Source organism: Cricetulus griseus, chromosome 5 (assembly GCF_003668045.3).
Source record: "Cricetulus griseus strain 17A/GY chromosome 5, alternate assembly CriGri-PICRH-1.0, whole genome shotgun sequence".
Taxonomy (NCBI): domain Eukaryota; kingdom Metazoa; phylum Chordata; class Mammalia; order Rodentia; family Cricetidae; genus Cricetulus; species Cricetulus griseus.
Genome location: NC_048598.1, coordinates 81,451,112 through 81,478,738, shown reverse-complemented (window position 1 = coordinate 81,478,738; position 27,627 = coordinate 81,451,112). Strand labels below are relative to the sequence as shown.

Below are 27,627 nucleotides of genomic sequence, written 5' to 3'. Positions count from 1 at the left end.
TTTAGACATTCTGACAGGTGTAATATATTATCTCAGAGTTGTTTTGATTTGCATTTCCCTGATGGCTAAGGATATTGACCAACGTTCTGTTATTTGAGATTCCTCTGTTGAGAATTCTGTGTTTAGATCTCTACCCTAAGTTTTAATTGGATTATCTCATCTTTTGGTGTCTAGTTTCTTGAGTTCTTTGTATATACTTGTGATCAGTCCTCTGTCAGATGTGGGGTATGTAAAGATTTTTTCCGATTCTGTAAGCTATCATTTTATCTTGTTGAGTATGCCCTTTGCCTTATAGAAGCTTCTTTGTTTCAGAAGGTCCTGATTATTAATTGTTGATCGCAGTGCCTGTGCTACTGGTGTTATGGTCAGGAAGTGGTCTCTGGTGCCAATGTTTCAAGGGTACTTTCCACATTTTCTTCTAAATTGTTCAGTGTGCTTGGATTTATGTTGAAGTCTTTGAATCATTTGCTCTTAAATTTTGTGCATGGCAATAGATATAGATCTATCTACAATCTTCTATATGTCAGCATCTCGTAATGCCAGCAACATTTGTTGAAAGTGCTTTCTGTTTTTCGTTATATAATTTTGGCTTCTTTGTCAAAATCATGTGTAAATAGGTGTGTGTATTAATACCAGATTTTGTTTTGATTCCACTGGCCAACCCATCTCTTTATGTGCCCATACCAAGTTCTTTTCATTGCTATAGCTCTATATATAGTAGAGCTTGAAGTGAGGGATGTTGTTTGAAATCCCCATCAAAACTACAGCCCAACTATTCACATGCCTTAAAATTAAAAAATACTCAACTACATATGGAAAAACAAAAACCAGAACAGCCAAAACAATCCTGTACAAAAAAGAAACATCTGGATTTATCAGCATTCTTGACATCATTTTAAGTCTAAAATTATTTTTAAAATTTCTTGGTAACATCAGATATCAAAAAATCACCAAAAATTTGTTATTTTAAATTTATTTGATTGTAGGATATAATAAAATATGCTAATAGTTTTGAGAAGAAATGCATGAATAGAAATTTAAAATATATGCAATAATAATATGGTGCATTTTGGAGAATATTCTGATAATTAAAGTAGATAATTAAATTTACCCAAATAAATGAAAAATAGCAAACGTATATGAACAATTTCTAAGAGAGATAGAAAACAATATTAAAATATAGAATAGTTAGCTAGCAGGAAAGGCATGTGCTTTCCTAGGAGCACAAAGAAATTATAAAATTTGCCTTTTCATATGGTACAAAAGTTATCCTAAACTAATGAATTTTGTTTGCAAAGGTTTCTACCGCTTCACTGTTTCTGAATTTGCACCCAGTGGAACAACTATAGGAAAAATTATGGCATATGATGATGACATAGGAGAGAATGCCGAAATGGACTATAGCATTGAAGAGGATGATTCACAAACATTTGACATAATCACTGATAATGAGACCCAAGAAGGGATAGTTATACTAAAAAAGGTACATATATTCAAATCTTTCAATAATTGTAAAAAATATACATATATAATTATAATTAGTTGTTGATTATTATTTGTTTTGTTAATGATTTAATTGAGCTGTCATGGTATGTAGCTGGGAAATACAATTAGTTACATATGATTAATAGAGATTTTAAAAGTACTTATAAATTTACAAGTGTTCTTAGAATTTTTAAATGAAATCTATTTTGGAATAAATATACCTTTACCTAGTAAGAGAGTAATTCTCCATTTTCTAAACTATTAAGTCCATAAATATAGAATTTTATTTCTAAATTAAACTATAGTTATTTAAAAAAAAAAACAAAAAAATCTTATAGTACTGGTGTGAACCAATTCAAATTTTGATGCCTGACTAATGATTATAACAAATCAATTTTCATAAATTAAAATCATGCCTAGATGAAAAAACGGATACATCAATAAGTTAATATTTTATAGATAAATAAATGGTTAACTGAAATTATTTTTCTCTGAGAACACTGCATTTATTTGTAGAAACTTGATTTTGAGCACCAGAACCACTATGGCATTAGGGCTAAAGTTAAAAACCGCCATGTTGCTGAGGAGCTTGCAACAGCCCATGTAAATGCTTCGTCAACCTACATTAAAGTTCAAGTTGAAGATGAGGATGAACCTCCTGTTTTCCTCCTACCATATTATATATTTGGAATTCCTGAAGAAATGCCACGTGGGTCAATTGTAGGAACAGTATCTGCTATAGACACAGATCGAAGACAATGTCCTATAAGGTATGTCTTTATATTTACTCACATTATCATTGTCTTAGTAGATGACTGAACAGGTTGGCATGTAATAATGTTCATTGAAAATGCAAAACAAGACTTTTGTAACCTAGATATTTATATATTACTTAACAGATTTTAAAAGCAGGAATAATCAAGTTTAAATAGCCTGTGTTGTCCCAAATGCATAGAAGCAGCCAAGGTGAAAATGTGCAAGAAAAGACAATCCCCACCTAAAATTCAGCACCACCATACAGTGTGTGTGTATGTGTGTGTGTGTGTTTGTTTGTGTGCGTGTGTGTGTGTGTGTGTGTGTGTGTGTGTGTGTGTGTATGTGTGTGCGTATGTGTGTGTGCATGTGTGTGTGTGTGTGTGTGTGTGCGTGTGTGAGTGTGTGCGTGTGTGCGTGTGTGTGTGTGTGTGTGTGTGTGTGTGTGTGTGTGTGCATGTATATTTGCCCATGGGTGTGTTTGATATGTATGTGTGGATGTCAGAGGACAAGAGTTTGTCCTGCTTTATCATCCTTTAAATTATTCCCATGAAACAGTCCTTCATTGAATATGGTAGTAGGTTATAAGCCTGCAGGTATCATAGGTACTTATATCTTCACAAGCAATAGTACTAGCATGTTCATAAGATGACAACCCAAGATTTTCACATGGTCCTTATGATTTAACTCTACATGTTTTAACCCACTGAGCCATCTTTCCAGTTCTCAGATCCGAATATGTTTGCTGGCATATGTGTGGGGTGTGTGTGTGTGTGTGTGTGTGTGTGTGTGTGTGTGTGTGTGTGTGTTGATGTGATATACATCAGTATGTTTCATCCTGTGGTAGTAGTACTAGCATGTTCATTTCTGGGAGTTGAGGTTCTTTACTGGGTCCATCAGTTCTCATTCACATGATTTCTGGGAGTTGGGTCTTTACTTTTCCCATCTCTTCCCTAGAGACTGAACTCAGATTTCCAACTTTGGGAGTAAAGCTATTAAGAATTGAGCCATGTTGTACTCCCCTCTAATACTTTAACTGTGGAATGGATATGAGGGGAAAGATTCTCTTGAGTGTACTAAGCATAAATTTAAAAATGATGATCAATACATCACTCATATGAATACTATTTAACTAAAAATACTTTTAAAATGTTGTTTCCTAGCAATAAGGCCTGAAGGGATATTAAAACAGGGTCAGATAAATTTCTGTCTTTGTCTAGAGAAACAAATATAGTTTATTTTTTAAAAGCCATTTTTGGTTGATGATTTATAATTTTTTTCTCAAAACAAGAGCTATAATTGAGATGAATATAAATTCCAACATTTTCTATATTGACTTTCAACAATTTCCCTTTTGTACTAAATTTTCCTATGCCATTATCCAAAATCTACATGATGTGATACATATTGATTCAGAAGCTGAGAACTGTTTTACTCTTTGGATGCATTGATTATGCACAGAAGTTCTTATGTGGTGGTTAGACAGATACACTTTTCCTTTCTTTTTAATCTATTTACTTAAGATCTTTCCCTTCAAATGCAGATATAATGACACTGTTCTGAGTTTCTTTGAGTGTAAGGTGAGGATACTTTCTTTCTCTATTGCAAAAAGAAACTAGTTTCATACACTATGGGCTACATAATAATCAAACAAAATATATAATGGAAAGCAACAAATGTATTTCTGGATTCTAAACACATAATTTCAAGATTTAGAAAATAACTTGTGATTGCAATGGAGCTTATCACAAGGAATTAGCAGATCACTGCACTTATCCAACCACTTGACTCTCTACTAAGACACTTTCCCAAGTGTAATGAAAACATAATTTTTGCTGAGAATTCTCTCCAAAGACATGTTGATTGACAGTACTCATTTTTTTTTATTTTATTAGTTCTAGTTAGGGAACAAGCTTATTTCAAGTCCCTTCTCCCTCTCCCTCCCTTCACCCCCAAACTTCCTCCCCCACCCCCAGCCCACCCCCACCCCATCCACCCACCACTCCCCAGGCAGGGTAGGGCCCTCAACGGGGGCTCTGCAAAGTCCACCAAGTCTTCCTATGCTGATCCTGGGCCCTTCCCCATGTGTCCAGGGCCAGAGTGTAGTATTTTTCCCTGGTGCAAGAAGGGACTTTGCACAGTACCCATTTTTTTTTGGCATAGAATATTTTTGGGACATAGTTACTGTAGAGGTACAGGTATGGCAAAGCCAATTTTGGACCTGAAATTATATGGCTGGTGTCATGTAAGAACTCTGAGGAACACACAGGGAAAAGACAGTCATGTTCCAATATGCTTAGATAATTAAATGATATTGCTAAAAACCAAAGAATGTTATCAGGACAACAGAAGTCAATAAAGGCAACCATTAAAGAGATAGATACATTGCATGAGAGCACATTTTTAGATGAGATTATATTTCTCTATATGAGTTGGCTGTGTTTTGTTTCATCAAAAAATTATATATTTATAGGTATATGTCTTCCAGAAATGTGTATGTATGTGTGAAAAATGCGTATATATGTCTTTGAAATATATAATATATATAATTGTATTGACATTAAAACTTATATGAAGAATTTTATAACACATTCCATTTATGATCTCTAAATAAAAAAATAATCACTGTAGTATTACCCAGACAGCATTGCACACACAAGTCCCTTTCAGGTAAAAAAAAAAAAAAAAAAAAAAAAAAAGAGGTAGAACTTTTTCATCTGAATAATGTCTTCTACAAACTAAATTGTTCCATATTTGCTTCCCTAATTTGTACACTGGGGTATATATATATGCCAGTGAGATGACCAATATGCAATAAGGGGAACATTTTCTATAATGCTGAGGATGACTAAGCTCAGGTCCTGGTATATGGATGGCAGAAAAAACTCAATAATGCAATTTGTTCTTGACTCTACACTTTGTTAAATGCTGAAGTTTATTCACAACCACAAACACACATATAAATAATGATAATAAAGTAAATAAATACATGTCAATGCACAGATGTAGTAAGCAAATGAAGAGAGGACAGAATTAATGCAGGTATCTCAAAGGAGGACTATGGCATTGGCTATAATTAAGTTTCAATGCCTTTTTAGCACAGTTATATTTCAATATTCCTATGGAAATGTTACTCATGTCTCATAGATATCAAAATCCATAGACTGTCATTGGAAAAACTTGCTTATGTTTTGAAACCAATATTTGTTAATATTTATAGAAATATGTTGGTATAAAAATATTTGCCTGAAAGAACAGAAATCATCAATTCCGCCAGCATGGAAACATGTCTGCCTTGATCAACTTGTTGTTGAAAACACAGCTGGGTGACAGCTTGAAAAAACTTAGATTGTTTTACAATATTTCCAAGAGTTCTGTCTATTAAAAAAACTGTTGGAAAATTATCCTCTAATGAAAAACCTAGCAAACACTGCACTAATCAATTGATCAAGTATACCTTCAATCACCATTAGCAAGACAGATCACTATTATGTAACACTGATATGATACCATGAAATGAAATAACATGTTTGTGTTATTCTTCCTCAGAATGTATAACAATTTTTTATTCTTGAAAAAATGCTCAAAAAATAAGACATTTTCTGAAACAAACATCTATTGCTTTTAATGAGCTTGAATGTATGAAAATAGAGCCTGTGATAAAAGGCATTCTTAAGTGCTACTTAAAACATGTTGAAGTTAGCTGGGCAGTTGTGGTGCAAACCTTTAATCTCAGCACTCAAGAGGCAGAGGCAGGTGGAGTGAGTATGAGATCAACCTGGTATACAAGAGCTAGTTCCAGGACAGCCTCCAAAGCCACAGAGAAACCCTGCCTGAAAACACACACACACACACACACACACACACACACACACACACACACACACACACACACACAAACACACATACACACACCACTGAAATAAGTGAGATTAATCTTGTAAAAACCATGAAAGTTAAAAATAACTAATATGGAAGTTTAATTTTCTTTTCAACATAAACAATTACTAAAATAAAAGACATTGAAAAAGTATGGCAAGGAAAAAACACAACAGTGAAATACAATGAGGATTTTTAGGCATGTTCATGAAAATAAACATCATGGAAAAGCTGGTATATCTCCTTATAATTGTAGGTTAGGGAAAAATATTAGAAAAATATTTTTTTTTAGGATTTGACACAAAACTGGATTTAAAGATTTGCAGATGAAGCTACATGAACATCATCATGTAACAGTTTTCAAGAGTAAACTTATTTCAAAATACAAATTAATTGATCAGTGAGAGATTTAACAATAATATTTGTCACTTTGGAAGTGATCATAAATGTAAAAAGAACCAAATGTCTTAATATTGATTAATTTTATGACTATTTTCTTACTTTATAAAATGAAATAATAACCAAGAATGGCCCCCTACGCATGCAGTATCAGCAGTTAGTCATCTGAGACAGGAACATTGCTCTGAGTTTTAAGTCAGCTTGGAGAGCCCTATAAGTTGTAGGCCAGCGGTTGTTAACCATTGTAACTCTGGGATGTTTTAATACACTTACTCATGTTGTAGTAACCTCCATCCATTAAATTATTTTCATTGATACTTCATAACTATTATTTTCTACTGTTATGAATTTTGATATAAGTATCAGATATTCAGAATATTTCATGTGTGAGCACTATGAAAGGGTGACTGAGAGCCAGATTACAGATTGTGCTCATTTCTTTAAAAATACTATCAGCTGGAATAAAGGGAGATATGCATATTGAAATTTTCAACTGTACTCAAGGTCAGCAAATATTAATTAATCTTCTGAATACAGACTGGCAAACAATTGTCATAGATTCATGTAGACAGGATTTTCTTGAAGAAAATAAGGAAAAGAGTAAGAAGTGTGCATCTATTCTAGCTTAGATACTGCTCCTAGAAGCCTAGATCTGATTTTTTGTTGTTGTTGGTTGTTGAATGGTTGAATTTTATATTATATTTGATATTGCAATATAATTGTAATATTCCTCCATTCATATATAACCCTCTATGTTTTCTTTCAAATCCATGACCTCACAACCTTTGTTATCACTAATTGTTGTTACATTGTTTATGTTTATTCATATATATGTGTACAGGTATTTTATACACATATATGTATATAAATCTTTTCAGGATTAATCATTTTGTATTTGATACCAATTGGTGTGTTTCTCCCTGAGGAAAATCATTTCTACCATGCTCAGGATCCTTTAATTCCTACAGCTTTTCATGCACATTTGAAGCCTTCTTGAGTTTTTCAAATGCAGTTTGGCATGTTTATTTGTTTTTTGTTGTTGTTGATGACCAATATTTCCACAGTTATACAAATGAGATTTCAAATTTACCTTCTGACGTCACTAGTAACATAATCTCACAAAATCCTTCCTGATATCTTTCGACTCCTACAATCTTTTTCTCCCTCTTCAGCTAAATTTTATGAGCAGTAGGTGTTGGAGTGTTTTGTAGAAATGTGCATTATGATATGGCTCCACACAAATGTGTGATTTGATTGGTTGTTGTATTCTGTAATGGTCATATCTGTTGCAAAAAAATAGCCCTTATAATTACGGGAAGTACTACACTTATCTGCTGTTACCACAGCAACAAAAAGCATGGCAGTTTGATGGGGGATGTATTTCTGTATGCTATAAATATGTGTATCTTATTGTTTGATGGGTAAAGCTCTTCTGGCCAATGTATAGGCAGGAAGAACAGGCATGTCTACTAGAGTAGGAGAAGGCTGGGGAGAGGAACACAGGGAGTTGAATCACCAGTGAGACACCATGTAGCCACAGAAGGAGTAACATGCCAGAGAATTACAGATAATCCACAGACACATAGCAATACATTGTTTAATAGAAATGGGTTAATAGTTAAGAGAGAGTCAAATAGAAAAGTAAGCCATCAGACAAACAGTTTAAAATTAAAATAAGCCTCAGTTTGTTTAATTGGGACTTCAGGGCAGCAAGACATGGCTGGAAGGAAACTTTGCCTTCAACAGGTTAATCATAAAGTTTCAGGAGTGGCACATATATCATGGTGGTAAGTAAAGGCTCTCTAATTGTACCTAAAAAGCATTCAACAAGAGGGAAACTATGCCTGACCATAGAAACATAGTTAACTACTCAGTGCATGTGAAATTATGAAACATGGAGGAGAACATATAAATTCAGTTTACTAAAAAAGCATAATCCCTACATGTTTTAATTTTTAGTTTAATTTTCCTATAGAATCTAGACCAAATTGTCTGAGCTTGTCTATAGTCCTAATTTCTAGCAGATGCTTGTTAAACTCTGATAAAAACATCATTTCTCCTAAAGCTTTTAATTGGCTTTGTCTTCAATAGTGTGTATATAAACAGAATTAGATGTTAAATAAAAATGCAAGCCCGAAAATTCTAAATTTTGCCAGCAAATCTGTTTATTCTAAAATGCACCCCTTGTAGATATTTGTGATAAGTGAATACAAAAATGAATTCTTCTAAATTCTCATTTTCTCTAATTCCTATTTTAACCTTCTTTTGAACACAACGCCTGACATTATTACTACATTTTTTTAAACTGGTCAACACAAGTATAAAATAACCACATCACTGCCATATAAATGTAGCAAATCTCATGTATGTTTCTGGAAAATCTTCAGTAATGTGTCATCTAAGTCATCTAAGTCATCTAAGCCATGGATATTACTCTTCATTAATTATAATTATTAATCAATCCCAAGCAGATAATAAATACTGAGGGGTTCAAAGGCTGCCCGTATTGTAGATTGAGACGACTTATCCATGAAAGAATTTCTATTTTATTTAAATTATAAACAAGATTGTTTTACATGTCAATCCCATTTCCCTCTCCCTCCCCTACTCTCTTGCCCACCACCAACCCCCTAAAAATTTCTCTGCCAACTACTTTCCAAGAATACTCAACTAAATTCATCATTTATATATTTACCCAAGTGAAGGGATAGTAGACAGAAAAGGCTTTTAGTATTTAAAGTTTATTTCACAAAATAATAATATGTTGCTATGGTATGTATAGAAAATTTCTTCACGTTAAAAATTATAAAATGTTTGTTTTAAACATTTGTAGATATTCATATTTCCATACATGATATAACTTACTGATTTCAACAATGTCTGCTGTATAAGGTGAAGTCTAACAGGGTAAAACAGGACTAAGAAAAGTGCTTACTTCTCAAACAGAAATGAAAAGAGGTTGACAGAAATTTCATTCATGATGTAGTTGTAATTTAGTTCATAACAATCATGTATCTTGAAATTTCCTTCAACTATTTATCAATTCAAAGTATGTCAAGAATATGAGTAGGAAAGTCGTACATTTGCATTTAGAATACCCAAGTATCATTCTAAATTTCTATAAATTTACCATTTTCAAAAATTATTTATATTTATTTTGGACATTATAATATAATTATATAATCTGTTTCTTCCTCTTGCTTCCTCAAAATTCTCCCATATAACCCTCTCCCATTCTTTTTCAAATTCAAGGATTTTTTATTAATTGTTGTTTCTTCACTATTTTTAAGCAGCATTTATTCTAACCAGAATCTTAAGTGAAGGTAGTTTGTTGGAATTTTTCAGCAACAACTTAGCTATGCAAAAAATGCACTTAATAATTTATCTGACAGCTTTGAAAGTGGGGCTCCCTTTAGCATTTCTATAAATTAGATAATATTATCTGTTTTAATATTTCTTTACCTTTTGGTGCAGATATTCAATCACTGGAAGCAAAATGTTCCATATCCATGACAATGGAACAATAATTACCACTAACCTGCTTGACAGGGAGGTCAGTGCTTGGTACAACCTGAGTGTCACAGCTACAGAAGCATGTAAGTCCTGGCTAACCAGCTCCACAGTCAGTCATTATATTTTGTAAACAATTACATGAATTTGAAATTATAGGTTGACATACGTTAAGTTTTGTAGAAATTTAAATTAAAAATTTATGTGTAAGTTCATATATGTAGGCAATTTTATTGTAAGTTAGTAAATGCTGACTGTAACAGAAGCTTCCTATGAACTAACTACTAAATACTAGGTTTGCCTCATTTAAAAATATTAGCTTAATTAAAAACAAAGATTTAATGAAACAGTATAATGAAAACTTCATTTAAAAATGTATTTATGTCATGCTTTTTGATGGTTAAATATTTAAATTAAAAATAATACAAATGTATATTTCATTTAGCATATATTCTCCATGTTAATACTTTAATGGCCTGTTTCATGAAAAAACATGTACAATCAGTTATCAGATATATTTGAAAAGATAGTTATAATGCTACTGACTAGGTATTGATTCCTAAGCTCGCCATTTGCTAAAATGCTGATTTAATTTTTTCTCACTGCTGTGCAAATAATTCATCTACTGAGTGGAATTTTGAGTTATATCTTTTTAGCCATAATGTGTTAGACTATTTATACATATGTAGATAATATGTAGAAACTGAAAAGGAATGTGGCTACCTTATCTATTTTAGAATGAACTATTAGAACTAATTTTATATATTAGTACCAAAGCACATTTAACATAAATCATATTTCAATCAAATCATATTGTAGTATATGAAAGATTCAAGGAACATTTATTATATATATGTATATTATGCATATATATCACAAAAACATGAATTCATTTCAAAATTGTGCCCACTTCTTGCTTTCAGTCATTCAAGTTTTAATTCTCAGTAGTGACTATAAATTGATTACCTTGCTTTTCAGACATAGGTAGACTGTCTTTTTTTATTATAAAAATGCATCTACTCATACATGTTTGTTGCTTTATATTGCCCTTTAAATTGTGAATTAGTCATTTATTGTTCAAATATATTGATTAAAGCAAAAAGTAATATTCATAAGAAAATTGACACCTATTTTTTTTTTAGTTATTGAACATAGTGAATGTAGCACAGCAAAGGATGAAGACTGCACACAGAATATATCATATCTTCCTAGTTATTGATTTTAGCAATAATTAAAAAATATTTGGGGCTTTCTTAGTAATTGTTAATGCTCAATACATAAACCTGTCTTATAACACACTACACATATAGCTATTATGTGACATTTTAGATTGGAAAGAAAATTTAGCCTGTTTTTTTTTTTCACTATTATGTTGTTATATATTGAACAAGACAGGTGGCATTGATGCTACATTTTGAATTTTATGACCAATTAAGTGGTAAGTGATAGCAAAAATATTATAATGACTGTTTGTCAGAGAGAGAAAATTCCAAGACTTTCAATGCTAGAAACATGAAGAGGCTCATGATGACACGCTGCAAAGCTGTTGTGAATAATAAATCATCAGTTCTAGAGAAAATTTGAAATTAAAAAAAAAGTTTGCTCTATGAAGTAACTTTCAAGTTATAATGATTTTAATTTAACAAAATTCTAAAAAGAAGACATTTCTAACTTTTGTCATACATGGGGAGAATAAATTATTTATCTTCTTATACTAGGGGTAATAAATAGGTGATTAGGAAAAATCTTTATAAACTATAGACAGTGTTTTATACGTATTTTTTTAGTTGTGATAGTGTGTACATAATTAAGTATGTGAACATTCATATGAAAATATTGGTTTATAATTGGAGGTAAATGGATAACTTATGAGGTTGATTATCTCTTACTATTATGTGAATTTCAGGGACAGATATCAGATATTCAGACAAGGTGACAGGATTATTTATCTACTGAGCAATACCTCTAGCCCCATAGTCAGTCTTTGTAGACTCAGAATGTTATAGTCTTCATACATTAAATAATAATATAATGAATAAAAGTATATTTGGTTGACAAAAGAATTGATTGATATAGATGACTCACAACTAACCTATATATATTTTTTAATTTTCTTAAAGAGTTTGTAGTAGTTGCTTTTAAGGACTAGAACTTTGTGTTACATTTTAAAATGAACTTCATATGTACAACACCTTAAACAAGAGAAGAAACATGTACATTATGGTAAAAGAACAACAAGAAAAACTTATATTTGTGTCAATATAAAAAAAAATCCATGCCAATGTAAAATTGCTTTTTTTGTTTGAAAGTAGATTCAGTAATCTATCCTTTTAGCTTTCATCACTATATCATTCTTTTTATTCTCAGAATGAGATTCCTGAATACTATGTGTACTTTAATTTGCATACTTCTCCTTTGCATACTTTCCTTCCTATGACCATTAAAAACTTGTAAACAATACCCCAAAGCATGAAAAACATCCATAATCCATTGAATGAGCAAAACCAATACACTTCACCTCTGAGGAACATGGATGTTATTTTCTTTAAAATTATCCCTTTTTTTCTGGGGGTGACATCATCTGAAGGAGACCCTGAGAAATTTGGGATAATAGTCAATTCATGGAACACTTAGCTGTTTTCCTGTTTCCATGTAATAAGAAAGAGCCCGGCTTATCTCTTTTTTAAGATAATTCTGGCTCAAGTGTTTGTTTTAGGGCTGTACCATCACAGTTAATCACCTTAAAATTGTCTTGAGCAGTTTGTACTCCAAAGCTGATCTTTGGATGGTGTTCGTGAACTTAATGGCATTATCACAGTCCAGGTGGAACAGTCATTGTTAACTGACACTATCCTTTTGGAGACATGAAATACAGATGATTATAATGGAAATGATTCACTTCAGAAAACATAAACATTCTAAATGTAATTCATATGAAGCAGATTTGGAAATGCTAAAGCATCACAATCTACTATAGTCATCTATGTTGCACAAACTTAATTTCTACTGAACTGAATTAGTCTCAATCCTTAAATCATGTAAGGAAGGTAGATAATATTATTTCTAGAATTAATAAGTATATATGACCACTAACAAATATATATATATATATATATATATATATATATATATATATGTATAACTTTTGAAATAATTCTAATTATTAAGACAAGTTTTAAAGAATCAAATTAAAACTAAAGGATTATGAGATTGGTGGCAATAGAAGAATCCTTTAATTTTGTTTTTTCTTCTGTTGCATAGAAGGTGGTTTTTCTTACATGAGACAGAGATTTTTGGATTTTTCTTTAACAAGTATTCTTTGCTTCAGGGTAGGAGAGAATCATACTCCAAGTCCAAAACAAGCTTTCATTCTCAATTAAATTGGGACTAAAGAAAGTCCATTTTCTTTGTGTATAGTGAACAGCAGTAAAAAATGGGAAGACTTGTGAAATTTTATCCTGTTGGAAATGTGCTATACTATCTGGCCAAATTATTCTTTTTTGGAGACATTTTCTTTGGATGATTCATCCTTTTTTTTTTCAGAGGTCTCATTTGTCCAATGGTCTTCAGATTCCTCAATTGAATTATTTTATTCTTTTGAAAAGACTGAAAAAAAAATCCTGCTTCAAACCTAACTTTGGTATATTTCCAAATTTGGCAGATTATTATCTAATCAAATAAAAGGCATTTGTTAGTCTTATAAGTTAAGAATGTATGGCAGGCTGTTTGATGACCAATCACCTCTCCAAATCAAGACGTCTCTCTTGTTTGAATGTAATCTTTATTGATTTTGATAGTATCCATAGATTTTCTTGTGCTGAGGAGACAAAAGCCAAACTACTTCTCCACAATAACATATATCCTGCTTTCCATTCAAAGGTCAACACATTGTTAAAGTATACAGGGTAATATAATTCAGTAGCTTTTGTTTTTGTTTTGTTTTACTACTATCCTGTCTCTCCACAGCTGTTATTCCTTTCAAATTAGCATGTAAAAATAAAGTAAATACAGCATTGTTTTGTCTATCACAGGGTAATGCTTTAGACTATCCTTTAGGTAATAGAGAAGGTGAGGGGAGTCCAAGCTGTAAAGAGACTATTGGTTGCATAACCTCATTTATTTGACTATTAAATCTGTTAATATCCTCTTCTCCATTTTCCAAGTTTCTTTTTACTGGAAAATATAGGAGAATTCCAAGGACTCTGGTTGATTCTCCAAATATGCTGAGCATTTGGCTCTGCCTGTAACAGCTGTTCCATTGCCTGTAAATTTTCTGATGTCAAAGGCCACTTTTCCACAAAGACAGGTTTCTTAGTTAACTATTTTAAAGATTAGGATGTTGATAACCTTGAGCAATCAGCAACTGTTTTGCCCTGCTTATGTATAACTTGTAAGGTTGGTGATTGTTCTTCTTAATACTTTTTAATAGCTTTTCTCAGAAGCATGTATTAAGGTTTGTTTCTGAGATTGGAGGAATGTTAACCTGTGTTTTTCATTGCTAGAATAAATCTCATCCCCATATATTCATTGCTATGTTAGCTACATGTGTCTTTAATTTCTCTACCTGTCCTTCTGGCCCCATACAATTGACCCAATTTGCACATATTTTTTTAACCTGAGATAAAGTTTAAATCTTTAGAAGCTGGACATTTACCTTCTGGAAAGACCATTATGGATGCCAAGTTACTGATGAAATTTTTGTTATATCTTCACCTGTCTATATTGAACCCTCAATTTCCATGACATTCATTTGTATTTTTATATTTGGTCTCTGATCATTTATAGCAGTCTGTCAAAACACATTTTAATGGTTTCCCTGAAAAGTTCTGTTTTATCTATTGAAGCTGCTACATGATCCAGAGCAGTATGGTTTTAATATCAGGTATTTAAGTTTTTAATTGCTCTGAGGTGGGGTTTCCCTAAAGGATAAGGAATGGTTAAAGAAATTTGATACTGTGGCCTATGAGAGGCCCACCAAGACATTTCCCTGTGACAAAGCATTATCTTGTCTGTCCCTTTTTGATCTATGTTTGTTAGTTCAATGCTGGCCTTTTCCACACCTTCTGTATACTTCAGAAGGCCATAGCCTTCAGTTTGGATTATCAGAAGTGCATATGTTGTTTCTAGAAAAACCGTGCCTAAAATCCTGTATCAGATGATGTGGTTTACCATAATTGAAACATCTAACCTTTTGATTTTTCTTAAAATTTTTAGAAATCACTTCTATCCAAGTATCATTGTAAGTGTGAGAACCAATGTCAACTTCATTTCTAAACCTTTCATCTATTGGTGCTGATTTTGTCATTAAGAGCTTAATCACCCCTTTGTTCTCTGAATTAAGAATTTTCAAAAGCCAAGGATTTAATTAATATTTGTCTAACTTCTGCATCTAATATTCTGTTTGCAGCTGAAGTCAATCATTATAAAAAGTCAGTGGAGGCTTCTTTTGGGATTTCTATGAGTTTAGTAAATGATTTATTCCTTTTCCTGATTATTCAAGTTTGTTTCAAGCATTGAAATCTGTTATCAGGCATGGGGCCAATGTATGATTATCAAATTTAAACTGTGTTTGCAGATCAGCGAACTTGCTTTCACCAAGGAGCTTTGGAAAATTTCCATACCTCTAAATCAACCTCATTATTCTATTTCCACCATTTTTTCCATTGTAACTGAGGTCCAGCTTTCAGTGTTGTTGTGGCTAAATCTTTCCTGTCTTGTGGAATATTTCTGTTCTAAATTGGCCATTAATTTAGCATCTGCTTCACTAAAGTGAATGCATAACATATAAAACTAAGTTTTCTTTAAATATCTTCAAATCTAACATTTCTATAGGATCACAGGTAACTATTGACTAGCCTTGTAACAATTATAATTTGGTGGTCCTTCTTGAACAGTAATTAGATAAATTAAATTTGGTTTTCCAATACCCTAGGCCTGTTCCTCTTCAATTTATTAATAAATTTTATGGTAGGGCCTATTCTAGAATCTTCTGTCTATGTGTGAATATTTTCTTTGTTTCCTTAGTAGGTCTTTCTAAAGACTGTATCTTTTCAAACAATTTTCATATTTGACAGTGATATTAAACCACATTCTAAAGAATAACACAGGAATCAACAAACTGATATTCATTATATAAAACACAATGTCAATCCCAGCTAAGCTCATTATCATTTCATTTAAATTTTTCATTTTCAAATTATTTATTGTGGCACCATGAAGAACCTAATTCCCTGAATAGTCTTATTATTCCCCATTCAAAAATGGGGGGAATCGTTAAAAAAAAACAAAAACAAAAACAAAACTAATTCCTCTTTTAAGAATTACCAAGCTTCTTATCAAATCTGTTGATGACAACAACAAAGTTTGAGCCTGGCTGATGCTATTCTGCACAGATTAGCAGAGAACAAAAAAAGGACAAGGCTTTGCTGAGGGCAGCTTCAGCTGTATCTGGGGCCTGAGATTGTATGGCAGTGGCTGAAGAAGTAAGCAAAAGTAGGTGTTGAAGTGGCCAACCACACATGGCAGCAGCCCAAGAAGGACATCCTGAGGAAACTTACAACCAAAGGGAAAAGGTAGCAAGCATCCTGAGAGGTGGTATTGGGAGATGCATGTCTGGAAGAAGTGCACTTGGCAGCAAGTGAGAGCACAGGTGTCTCCTGAAGGACAGAGCTGGGTGGCAGTGGGTGGTTAAAGAAGGAAGTTGTTGAGGCCTAACTGCCTGTGACATTTATGTCTTGGAGAAAGTAGCAGCTGGAGTCTGCTCTAGAGAGGCTGCAATGGAAAACACCAGATTCATGTAGAGGAACTTGGGGGTGGGAGGGAAAGCCAGTAATGGTGGCAAATGTGTTGAATATAATGCTTGTGGCAAATAGCTGCCTCATGATTTTGTATGCAGTGCTGGACAACAGACAAAGCTATTATCTAATTAGTCTTTAAAAAAAAAACTCAGAAGTTAGATATTGAGATAAGAACCTGATTGACCAGAGAGATTATGGAAAAGCAATGAGTGAGCATCTCTCTCCTTCCTTGATTATAAAGGTCAAAAATGTTTCTAAGCCCAGTCTCCTACTTCCTCTGTCTCTTTATATTTTGTTAGTCCTCCAAAAATTCTATGACTAATTGTTGTCAGTCCATAGCTAGCTCTGTTCTCTGATTCAAAGTAAACTTTGTCATCAGTCTTCAAAGATTCTGAGTAAAGTGAAATATAATATAATATATATATGAATATTGTTATACTTTGATATCTAATAATGATATTATTTATTTTGATCATTGGCATAATATAATATTTAATTACTAGCACAACATGTGCAGTAAGAAAAGCCTTCAACTCCTAACCCTTCCCTACACTCTCCAAATGATCAACAACTTTAGGTTATTTAAAAAGGAAATGGGTTCAAGTAGTCTACATAATGTACATTCATGTGCATGCATGCACATACACTATTCATTCAATAGTCCTAAATGACTTCATGATTTCAATATTAAACCATAAATTATTGCAAGAGAATGTAATCTTGCAATGGTGTTTATATTGTGGATACATAAGCAAATGATAGAACAGTGGCAAGTAATTGTGAGGATCATTTGAAATTCTCTAGGAAAAATATTTTAGGCATGGTGATAGAGATGACACATATCAGTTTTATTCCATGAGTTGTCTTCTAAGGTACATGGGTTTCAATTCCAGTAACCACTCTGCTGGAGTCCAGATGCAGAGGATTTTAGGACCTGAAGAGGAAGTGTGTAGCACTGGTGACAAGAAAAAGAGATTTAACAATCTGAGGGTGAATAAGGATAACTGCCTATTGTATTTGTTGTTGTTGTTGTTGTTGTATTAACTTGACTCCAGCTAGAGTAATCAAGGAAGAGTAAACCAAAGGTCAGAATTTGCCCAACAAAATTACCATGGGTGGAAGCCTGTGATACATTTCCTCTAACAGATTATTGAACATGGAATACCCAGACAACAGTGGCAGTGCCACCTCAGGGGTGATGTTCCTTAGTGCTATAAGAAAGCAGTTTGAGCACCCAATGAAGAGCAAAGGAGTAAGCAACATTTCTTCTTAGATTCTTTTTCAACCCTCTATTACAGATAAATGTATGGATTACATAGATCCAACATTTAGTTTTCCTCAAGTAAATATGTCAGCATACAACAAACTTCTAATTCAACTTATTGCATGACTTTTATAAGATGTAATTAATTGCATTCTATATCTTTAATTTGCAGACAACTTACAACAGATATCTTCTGTTCCTGTGTATGTACAAGTTATCAATATTAATGACCATGCTCCTGAATTCTCTGAGTACTATGAGACTTATGTTTGTGAAAACACTAAATATGGAGAGGTAAGATAACTTATCACAATTGATCATCAAAGCCTGAGCAGTAGAGCATATCATGTTTTATATTCTCTAAATATAATATAAAATAATTGCTAATAAAAGGCAACATATACTATATAAAGTATATCATTTGTGTTATATTCATCACAATATGTATGTACAGATGCTATATACATTTTTATTAAAGAAAGTAACAATTATTTTTAATCTTTATAAATGTAATAAGTCCTATTTAAATGAGAAACAATCTTCTTTTATATGTCAATCCCAGTTCCCACTCCCTCCCATTCTCCCCGGACCCCCAACCTTATCACAACCCCATTCTGCTCCCCAGGGAGGGTGAAGCCTTCCATAAGGGATTTTTAAAATCTGTCATATCATTTGCAGCAGGGCCTAGACCCTCTTCCATGGGTCTAGGCTGAGAGAATATCCCTCGATGTGGAGTTGGCTCCCAAAGTCCATTATTGTACTAGGGATAAATACTGATTCATTACCAGAGGCCCCATAGATTGCCCAGGCCTCCAAACTGGCATGCTCTTCAGGGGGTCAGGAAAAGTCCTATGCTGGTTTCTCAGCTATCAGTCTGGGGTCCATGAGCAACCCCTTGTTCAGGTAGGTTGTTTCTGTGGGTTTCTCACACTTTGTCTTGACCTCTTTGCTCATAAATCTTCCCTCTCCACAACTGGATTCCAGAGTTCATCTCAGTGTTTAGCTGCTGGTGTATGCTTCTGCTTCCCTGAGCTACTGGATGAAGGCACTAGGATTTCATATAATGTAGTCATCAATCTCATTATCAGAGAAGGGCATTTAAGGTAGCTTCTCAACTGTTTCTTAGATTGTTAGTTGTGGTTAAACTTGTGGATCTCTGGGCATTTCCCTGGTGCCAGAATTCTCTTTAAACCTATAAAGGATCCCTCTATTATGGTATCTCTTTCCTTGTTCTTCACTATTTTTCCCATGACTAGATCTTCTTGCTCTCCCATGGCCTCCTCTCCCCTCCTCTTCTCCCCTTCTCTTTCTTCTAGCTACCTCTCCCCTTCCCCCAAGTTCCCAATTAGCTCGGGAGGTCTTGTCCCTTTCCTCTTCTCCGGGGGTCATATATGTCTTTCTTAAGGTCCTCATAGATTCCTAGCTTCTCTGGCAGTATGGATTGTAGGCTGGTACTCCTTTGCTGTATGTCTAAAATCCATACATGTGTGAGTACATACCAGTTTTCTCTTTTTGTGACTAAGTTTCTTTTAGTTCCATCCATTTTCCTGTGAATTTCAATATTCCATTGTTTTTTTTTCCAACCGAGAAGTACTCCATTGTGTAAATATATCACATTTTCTCTATGGATTCTTCAGTTGAGCAGAATCTAGGTTGGTTCCAGGTTATGGCTATTACAAATACTGCTGCTATGAATATGGTTGAACAAATGTTCTTGTTGTATAAATGTGCATCTATTGGGTATATGCTTAAGAGTGGAATTGCTGGATCTTATGATAGACTGATTGCCATTTTCCTGAGGAACTGCCATACTGATTTACAAAATGGCTGTAAGAGTTGAGCTGGCACTCCCACCAGCAATGGAGGAGTGTTACCCTTTTTCCATACCCTCTCCAGTATAAGCTGTTATTGGTGTTTTTGATTTTACCCACTATGACAAGAGTAAGAAGGTATCTCAGATTTGTTTTGATTTGCATTTCCTTGATGGCTAAGGATGTTGAGCACATTCTTATGTGTCTTTCAGACATTTTAGATTCCTTCATTGAAAATTCTCTATTTAGTTCTGTACCCCACTTTTTAATGGGATTAGTTGGTGTTTTGGAGACTAGCTTCTTGAGTTCTTTGTATATTTTGGAGATCAGCCCTCTGTCAGATGTGGGGTTGATGAATATCTTTTCCCATTCTGGGGCTGCCATTTTGTTTTGTTAACCTTGTCCTTTGCCTTACAAAAGACTCTCAGTTTCAGGAGGTCCTATTTACCAATTGTTGATCTTATTGTCTGCCCTACTGGTATTATGGTCCAGAAGTGTCTCCTATACTGATTCATCCAGGGTACCACCCACTTTCTCTTCTAAGAGGTTCAGTGTGGCTGAATTTATGTTGATGTCTTTGATCAATTAGGACATAAGTTTTGTGCATGGTGATTGATATGGATCTATCTGCAATGTTCTACATGTCAGCTTCCAGTTCTAAATGCCAGCAACATTTGTTGAAGATGCTTTCTTTTTACCATTGTATAGTTTTAACTTCTTTGTTAAAAATCGCATTTGTAGGTTTGTGGATTAATATCAGGGTTTTAAATTTGAATCCATTGGTCTCCTTTTCTATTTTTCTGTGCCAGTACTACACTGTTGTCAGGACTGTAGATCCATTATAGTGCTTAGTCTGGGATGGTGCTGCCTGCAGAACTTCCTTTATTGTACAGGGTTGTTTTGGCTATCCTGGGTCTTTTGTTTTTCCATATAAAGTTGAGAATTTTTCTTTCAAGGTCTGTGAAGAATTGTTCTGGAATTTTGATGGGGATTGCATTGAATCTGTAGATTGCTTCTGTCCAGATTGCCATTTTTACTATGTTGATCCTACCTATCCAAGTGCATGGGAGATCTCTCTATTTTCTGGTATCTTCTTTAATTTCTTTATTTAAAAACTCAATTTTCTTTTGATACAGGTCTTTCAATGTTTGGTTAGCTATTACACTGAGTTATTTCATGTTGTGTGTGGCAATTGTAAAGGGTGATGTTTCTCTGATTTCTTCTCAGCCCATTTATCATTTGTATATATTAGGGCTACTGATTTTTTTTGAGTTTATCTTCTATCCTGCCACTTTGCTGAAGGTGTTAATCAACTGTAGGAGTTCCCTGGTAGGGTTATTTGGGTCACTTATGTAAAGTATCATATCATTTGCAAATAATGAAAGTTTGACTTCTTTTCCAATTTGTATCACCTTGATCTTCTTTTGTTGTCCGATTGCTGTAGCTAGAACTTCAAGTACAAAATTAAAGAGGCATGGAGAGTGTTGGCAACCTTATCTTGTTCTTGATTTTATTGGAATCTACTTCAGTTTCTGTCCATTTAGTTTGATGTTGGTTTACTGTATATTGATTTTATTATGTTTATGTATGTTCCTGTTATCACTGATTTCTCTAAGACCTTTATCATGAAGGGGTGTTGGATTTTGTAAAAAGCTTTTTCAGAATGTGGTGAGATTATCTTGAGATTTTTCTGGTTGTAATTAACTTCCTTGGGTTGGAGTTTTCCTTCCAGAAGGTTCTGTAGAGATGGATTTGTGCATATGTATTGTGTAAATCTGGTTTTGTCATAAAATATCTTGTTTTCTCCATTTATATTAATTGAAAGCTTTGCTTGGAGTAGTAATCTGGGCTGGCATCCATGGTTTCTTAGTGTTGGTAGAATATCTATCCAGAACCATCTGGCTTTCAGAGTTTCCATGGAGAAGTCAAGTGTAAGTCTGATGGGTATTCCTTTATATATTGCTTTACTTTTCCTTTAGCTGCTCTTAATAATTTTTATCTATTTTGTATGTTTAGGGTTTTGATTAATGTATGGCAAGAGGACTTTAAATTGTGGTTGATTCTATTTTGTGTTCTGTGAGCTTCTTATACTTTCATAGGCATGGCTTTCTTTAGGTTGGGAAAGTTTTCTTCTATGATTTTGTTGAATATGTTTTCTGCACCTTTGAGTTGGTTTCTTTGCCTTCTCTATACATATTATTCTTAGGTCTAGTATTTCCATGGTGTCCCATATTTTCTGGACATTTTGTGTTAGAGATTTGTTGGACTTAAGATTTCCTTTGGTCAATGAATCTATTTCTCCTAGTGTATCTTCAACACCTGAGATTCTCTCTTCCATTTCTTTTATTTTATTGGTTATGCTTACATCTGTAATTCCTTATTGTTTACCCAACTTTTCTCTTTCCAGTTTTCCCTCAGTTTGTGTTTTCTTTATTGTCTCTATATCAGTTTTCAAGTCTGGAACTGTTTCCTTTATCCGTTGGATTGTATTTTCTTGGCTTTCTTTAAGAGAATTATTTATTTCTTGTATTCTTTAGTGTTTTTCCATTTCCTTAAGGGATTTTCTCATATCCTCTTTGAGGGCCTCTATTATTTTCATCAAGTTCTTTTTAGGTCCTTCTCTTCTGCTTAATCTGCATTGAGATATTCAGGTCTTACTGGTTTAGATTCCCTTGACTCTAATGGTGTCATGTTGGTTTTTCTGTTGTTGAATGTGTTTTTATATTGTCTTCTTCCCATCCTAAGGACTTTCTTCCTTTCCTAGTGTGTACAGGACCAAGGTACCCTTCTGGTTTGTGGAAGCATGTGTCCAATACACTGATGGCTCTCCTCTTCATTGTGCAGAGGGCAGAGAAAGGAACTAAGACACTAGCTGACAGTCTCTGGGTGGTGTGCACCATGCTGAGATGGGATCCACAGAATGCATTCCCTAGGATTCAGGTGGCTCTGAGCAGGGTATTAGATATTAGAATTTTTGTATACCTCTCCTATGATCTTTTTACTTGGCAAAAACTAAAATCCTTATTGTAAAAGTAATTCTTAATTGGTCTAAGTAATAAAACCCCAAGTCAGATATTGAAGAAAGTGCTGAGAGATTAGAGAGAAGGAGCAAGCCATAGTCAAACCTTACCTCCTTCACCTATCTGCAGACAAGAGAAAGTTTCTGTTTTTCCCTGGATATATTCTATTCCTGCCCTGCTATCTTACTTCCTGTCTGTCTGTACAGAACTTCAGACATCTATGTTTAGCTATCGGCATGCTCAATTCTGTCACTTTCAGACAGGCTTTGTTTGTATAAGCAAGATATCTCCCACATGTCCCCTTTATCTCTAAATTTAATAAAGGTTATAACTAATATATGAAAAATATATACAATAACAATTATAGCTATGTACAATATACACAGGCAATAAGTCCATAAACAATGTCTATTCCATTAGCCTTTGATAATTCAGAGAAAATGCTCCATGATCAATTCTTTCTTGATGAGTCCAAAGTATTGTACCTAATTCTTTTTCTATTCTTTATTACATTATCAAATTACCTATTAATGTGTTTCAAATGTATTACATTTAATAAATTTTAATGAGTTTCTATACTGATTCTAGTAAACAAGGAACACTGTAACTATCCTATGTATTCTTTTACTCCCTCAGAGACTCAAGAAGGAAATAATACAAACTGAGTACACAGGAAGTACAATCAAGTGATTGTTGAGAAATTACAGAAAAAGCTAGCTGCTGAGACAGTCAGCCAAGGTTGTTCTGCAATATTCAGTCATCTTTGTGGTCTAGATGCCTAACATCTCTGATCTACATTTATGTGACACAAATATTCTGAAGGACTGGATTATCTTGTCTTTGCAAGATTTGCAGTCAACTTTTTGGTCTCCTGTTTGTGTAATTTTAACAGTATCCTGTCAGGAGTTGATGCAAAAGCACTTTCTTTCTCAGTGGCTTACCTTTGCCAGAAAGAAAGTAAACTCCATGTGAAGTTTCTTTGATGTCCATTATCTTCTCTGATGTACATGGGTGCTTCCAGGTGTGGACATGTCTCATTATCATAAAAAGGACCCTATGTTATTAAAACATGTCAAGTGCATATTCTGTAGATCTCTTTGACCTTGTAATCATAACTAATGTGACTGCAAGTTCTAATGTAATAGTCAACTAATTACTAAAAACAATAAATTTCAAGGATTAGAAACAAATACAATACCTTGAACAATATTAGAAATATATATATATATATATATATATATATATATATATGTTTTAAAATAATGCACTTCAAATTTGTAACAATATAAACTTTTGCATGCATTATATAAAAATCAAATCCATCATAAAATATTTAAAACTAGTAGTTGCTTTTTGAGAGTAGATTCGATAATCTATCCTACTGTCCTATGTATCTATATCCTGTTTATGCTTTTCATAGTAGATACAATCATCTAGTCTTTTTATGTCCTCATATTTGTATTCCTTTTTCTTAACAAGAATTTGAATATGATCCACTTGTTTCCCTTTAAACATTGACAAATATCAGTAACCCATTGAGTGACCATAAAGCATTCATCCGATCTTTTGGGAATAGAGGCATTCTGTTCTTAAATTTAATTGCTGCTATCTATGGGTGATGGCAATTTTAAAGGATCCTGAAAAGAAAATTTGAATAAATATCAAGCTGTACCATGTATTGTCCAGTCTCTGAGTAATAGAGAGTAGAGGGCTTGTTTCAAATCCTAGCAAAGGTAGTCTATGAGTTTGGATCACCTCAACTAGCTAACTCAAATTTGATCAGAGTAGTGTCTATAAGACTGGATAATCTCAGGAAGTAACCTTGAAACTGTTTGGAGAAGTTTGTAGTCCAAAGCTGATCTTTATTTAGTATTGCGGGGCCTCTTCCTTCTTTTGGAGACTTCAAAAGTCACTTGATAAATAATCAGCTCTTTAAATTAAGAGGTGTCATGTTCAAATCAAATCTTTATTAACTTTGATTTTTCCATATTTTTCTTCATGTGTGGAAACAAAAGCAAATCTCCTCTCCAGTGTAACACATATCCTGGTTTCCATTTGATGGTCAACACTTAATTGAAGTCGACCGATTGATTTAATTCCATAGTTCTTTCTGTTAACAATATTTCTCTGCGGCTGTTTTCCCTTTGTCATTAGAATTCTTGAAATTCAAAGTTCATAAATCACTATGCAATATATTTTGGGGTCCTTTATCTTCCCTTTCTGCTTATTTAGCATATCATACAAAGATAGACGTGATCTTGCTATACTGCCTTCCCTGTATGATTGTGTGGTATACCCGTGATATGTTTTATGTTATATTTAGCATTATCATCTTCTTAGACACATATGGTGGAACATTGTTTGTCTTTATTTGTGCAGGTATACCCACATTGTCCATGACTTCTAGCAAATATGTAATTACCAAGTAAGCCCCTTCCTTAATCAAAGCATTTGCCCATTAAAAACCTGAATGGGTATAAATGGTGTGATAGACATAATATAAATTTTCAAAACCTGTAAAATGGAAAACATCCATCTGCCATATTTCATTCCTTTGACCATGCTTTGAGTTACCCTGCAGGTAGTGGAGTTTGGTTTTATAAAGAGCAAGTAGGAAGTTTCCTTATAATTTCCTTGACTTGTCGCTATGCAATGGAGAAGTCTTTGTTAAAATCTTTGCTATTGTTATCAAGTTTTATGAAATTCTGAGGCCTTTAGCACATTTCCTATCAATAGTTGATCAATTTCCTGAGTACTATGAGCTAGTGGGCCTGGCAGACTCACATGGGATCAGATGTGATATATCTATGTCTATGTCTATATCTATATATATGGTATGATTACTATCTTTGATTATGTCTTCTTGTAAATTGAATAAATAATAAAGTCAATTCTGTATCATGTGATATAAATTCAGTGGCTTCAGTGTGTAAAACATCTGTTTATACATATTGTGCATCAGTAACTATGTTAAGAGTTTCTTTACGATGCATCAAAACCATGAGAATAACATATATTTCTGACATTTGGACAGAATCATAAGGACTTAGATTCACTTTACTTAAATTTTCTGATTTGTAAGCTTCCTTCCCTGATTTATTTGCATCAGTATAGAATGTAAGTGCTCCAGTTATTAGTGTTTCCCTTACAATGTAGGGAAGGATCATATTAGTTCCCTTTAAAAGTTGAATTCTCTTGCATTTGAGATAATTGTTGACCTCTCCAAAAATACTACAAACTCTTTTCTAGGGTTCACTTTCTATCCATAATTTGTCAATTTTGTTTTTAGTAATACAGTGCAACTTCTGCTGCATCTAGTCTTGATAATTGACAATGTCTCAATTTTCCTTTTAGAATAAGGTCAGATATTTTTTCCACATAAGTTTTTCATTTCATAGTTGGTTTATGTGGTTAAAAAATCCATTCTAATATAGTATCTTCCCTCTACACTAAAATTCCCATGTGGGAATGTTACAGGTTCATATGAGTAGAAGGCACTTAAGCCTGGCATCCACATGATCCACATGTTCAATCTATAATTTGTCTTCCATTAATGCCAATTCTTTTACAGAATCAGTTGGTTAAGTCCTTGTCAACATCTAATATTTTGTTTATATTACTCAGTTTATCAAGTTTTTCCCCAATAATGTGCCATATATTAGAACTGTCTCCTAGCAATCTCTGAGAGTCATTAAGTGTCTGAATCAATCTCTCCTAATTTGCACATCTTGAAATCCTATTTTATAGGCTAAATAATTAATGGAATTTCCTCTTTCTAGTTTTTTTCAGGGGCAATTTAAAATTTCAAATAAGGAAAAATTTTCTTTACTTCTTCAAACATTCTATATTTTTTGGCTTTTTGAGACAGGATTTCTCTGTGTGGCTTTGGAGCCTATCCTTGCACTGCCTCTGGAGACCAGTTGGGCCTCGACTCACAGAGATCCACCTGCCTCTGTCTCCTGAGTTCCTAGGCGTGCACCACCAATGCCCAACCATACTTTGTATATTGTCTACATTTGAATCTGATAATAAAGTGGTAAATTATAGATTGAAGAAATTGCTTATTTATCATTTCCAATGGTTGCCATACAAAATATTTGCCCAGGGCAGGGCTATTTGATATCCTGTTGTAAAACTTTGCACTGATGTCTTTTATCCGGTTGGGAATTATTGTAAGTGGACAATATAAAGGCAAATTTTTTTCTGTCATTTTCTTGTAAAGGTATAGTGAAGAAGCAGTATTTTTAAGTATATACATAGAGTAGGCTATTCTTTAGGTAATAAAGAAGGGAGGGTATTCCAAGTAGAGCATGGTACTGTTAATCCCAGAGTCATGGGTTCATGCCCCATTTTTGGAACCAAAATACAAAAGGGGTTTTTAGTTGGTCTACAAAATAAAAACCTGGAGTCAGATATAGAGGAAAATATTGAGACATCAGAGAGAAGAAGCAAGCCAGGGCCTAACCTTACCTCGTTAGTATCTCAGCAGACAAGAGTTCGAGTTCCAGTTTCTCCCTACTTTTATCCTCTATCTGCCTGGCTATCTCACTTCTTTTTTGTTTGTATACATCTCCAGACCTCTATGGTTACCTAGTGGCATGCTACATTCTTTGACCTTCAGACATGCTTTATTTTTACAAGCAAGATATCACAACACCTTATGTGGTCTAGGGCAGCTTTTGGCAGAAAGATTTATCATAACAGAATGG

The 27,627-nt window shown here is 33.6% G+C and overlaps 1 protein-coding gene across 1 annotated transcript in view; it reads left to right on the top strand.

Moving 5' to 3' along the window:
• The window catches only part of Cdh19 (cadherin 19), an 86,794-nt gene that overhangs the window by 22,373 nt on the left and 36,794 nt on the right, over positions 1 to 27,627 (top strand). Inside the window, exons 5-8 of the mRNA XM_027418129.2 lie at positions 1,299 to 1,483; positions 2,002 to 2,255; positions 9,991 to 10,112; positions 18,260 to 18,381. Of these exons, the coding sequence (XP_027273930.2) occupies positions 1,299 to 1,483; positions 2,002 to 2,255; positions 9,991 to 10,112; positions 18,260 to 18,381 (683 nt within the window). The remainder of the gene's footprint in view (positions 1 to 1,298; positions 1,484 to 2,001; positions 2,256 to 9,990; positions 10,113 to 18,259; positions 18,382 to 27,627) is intronic.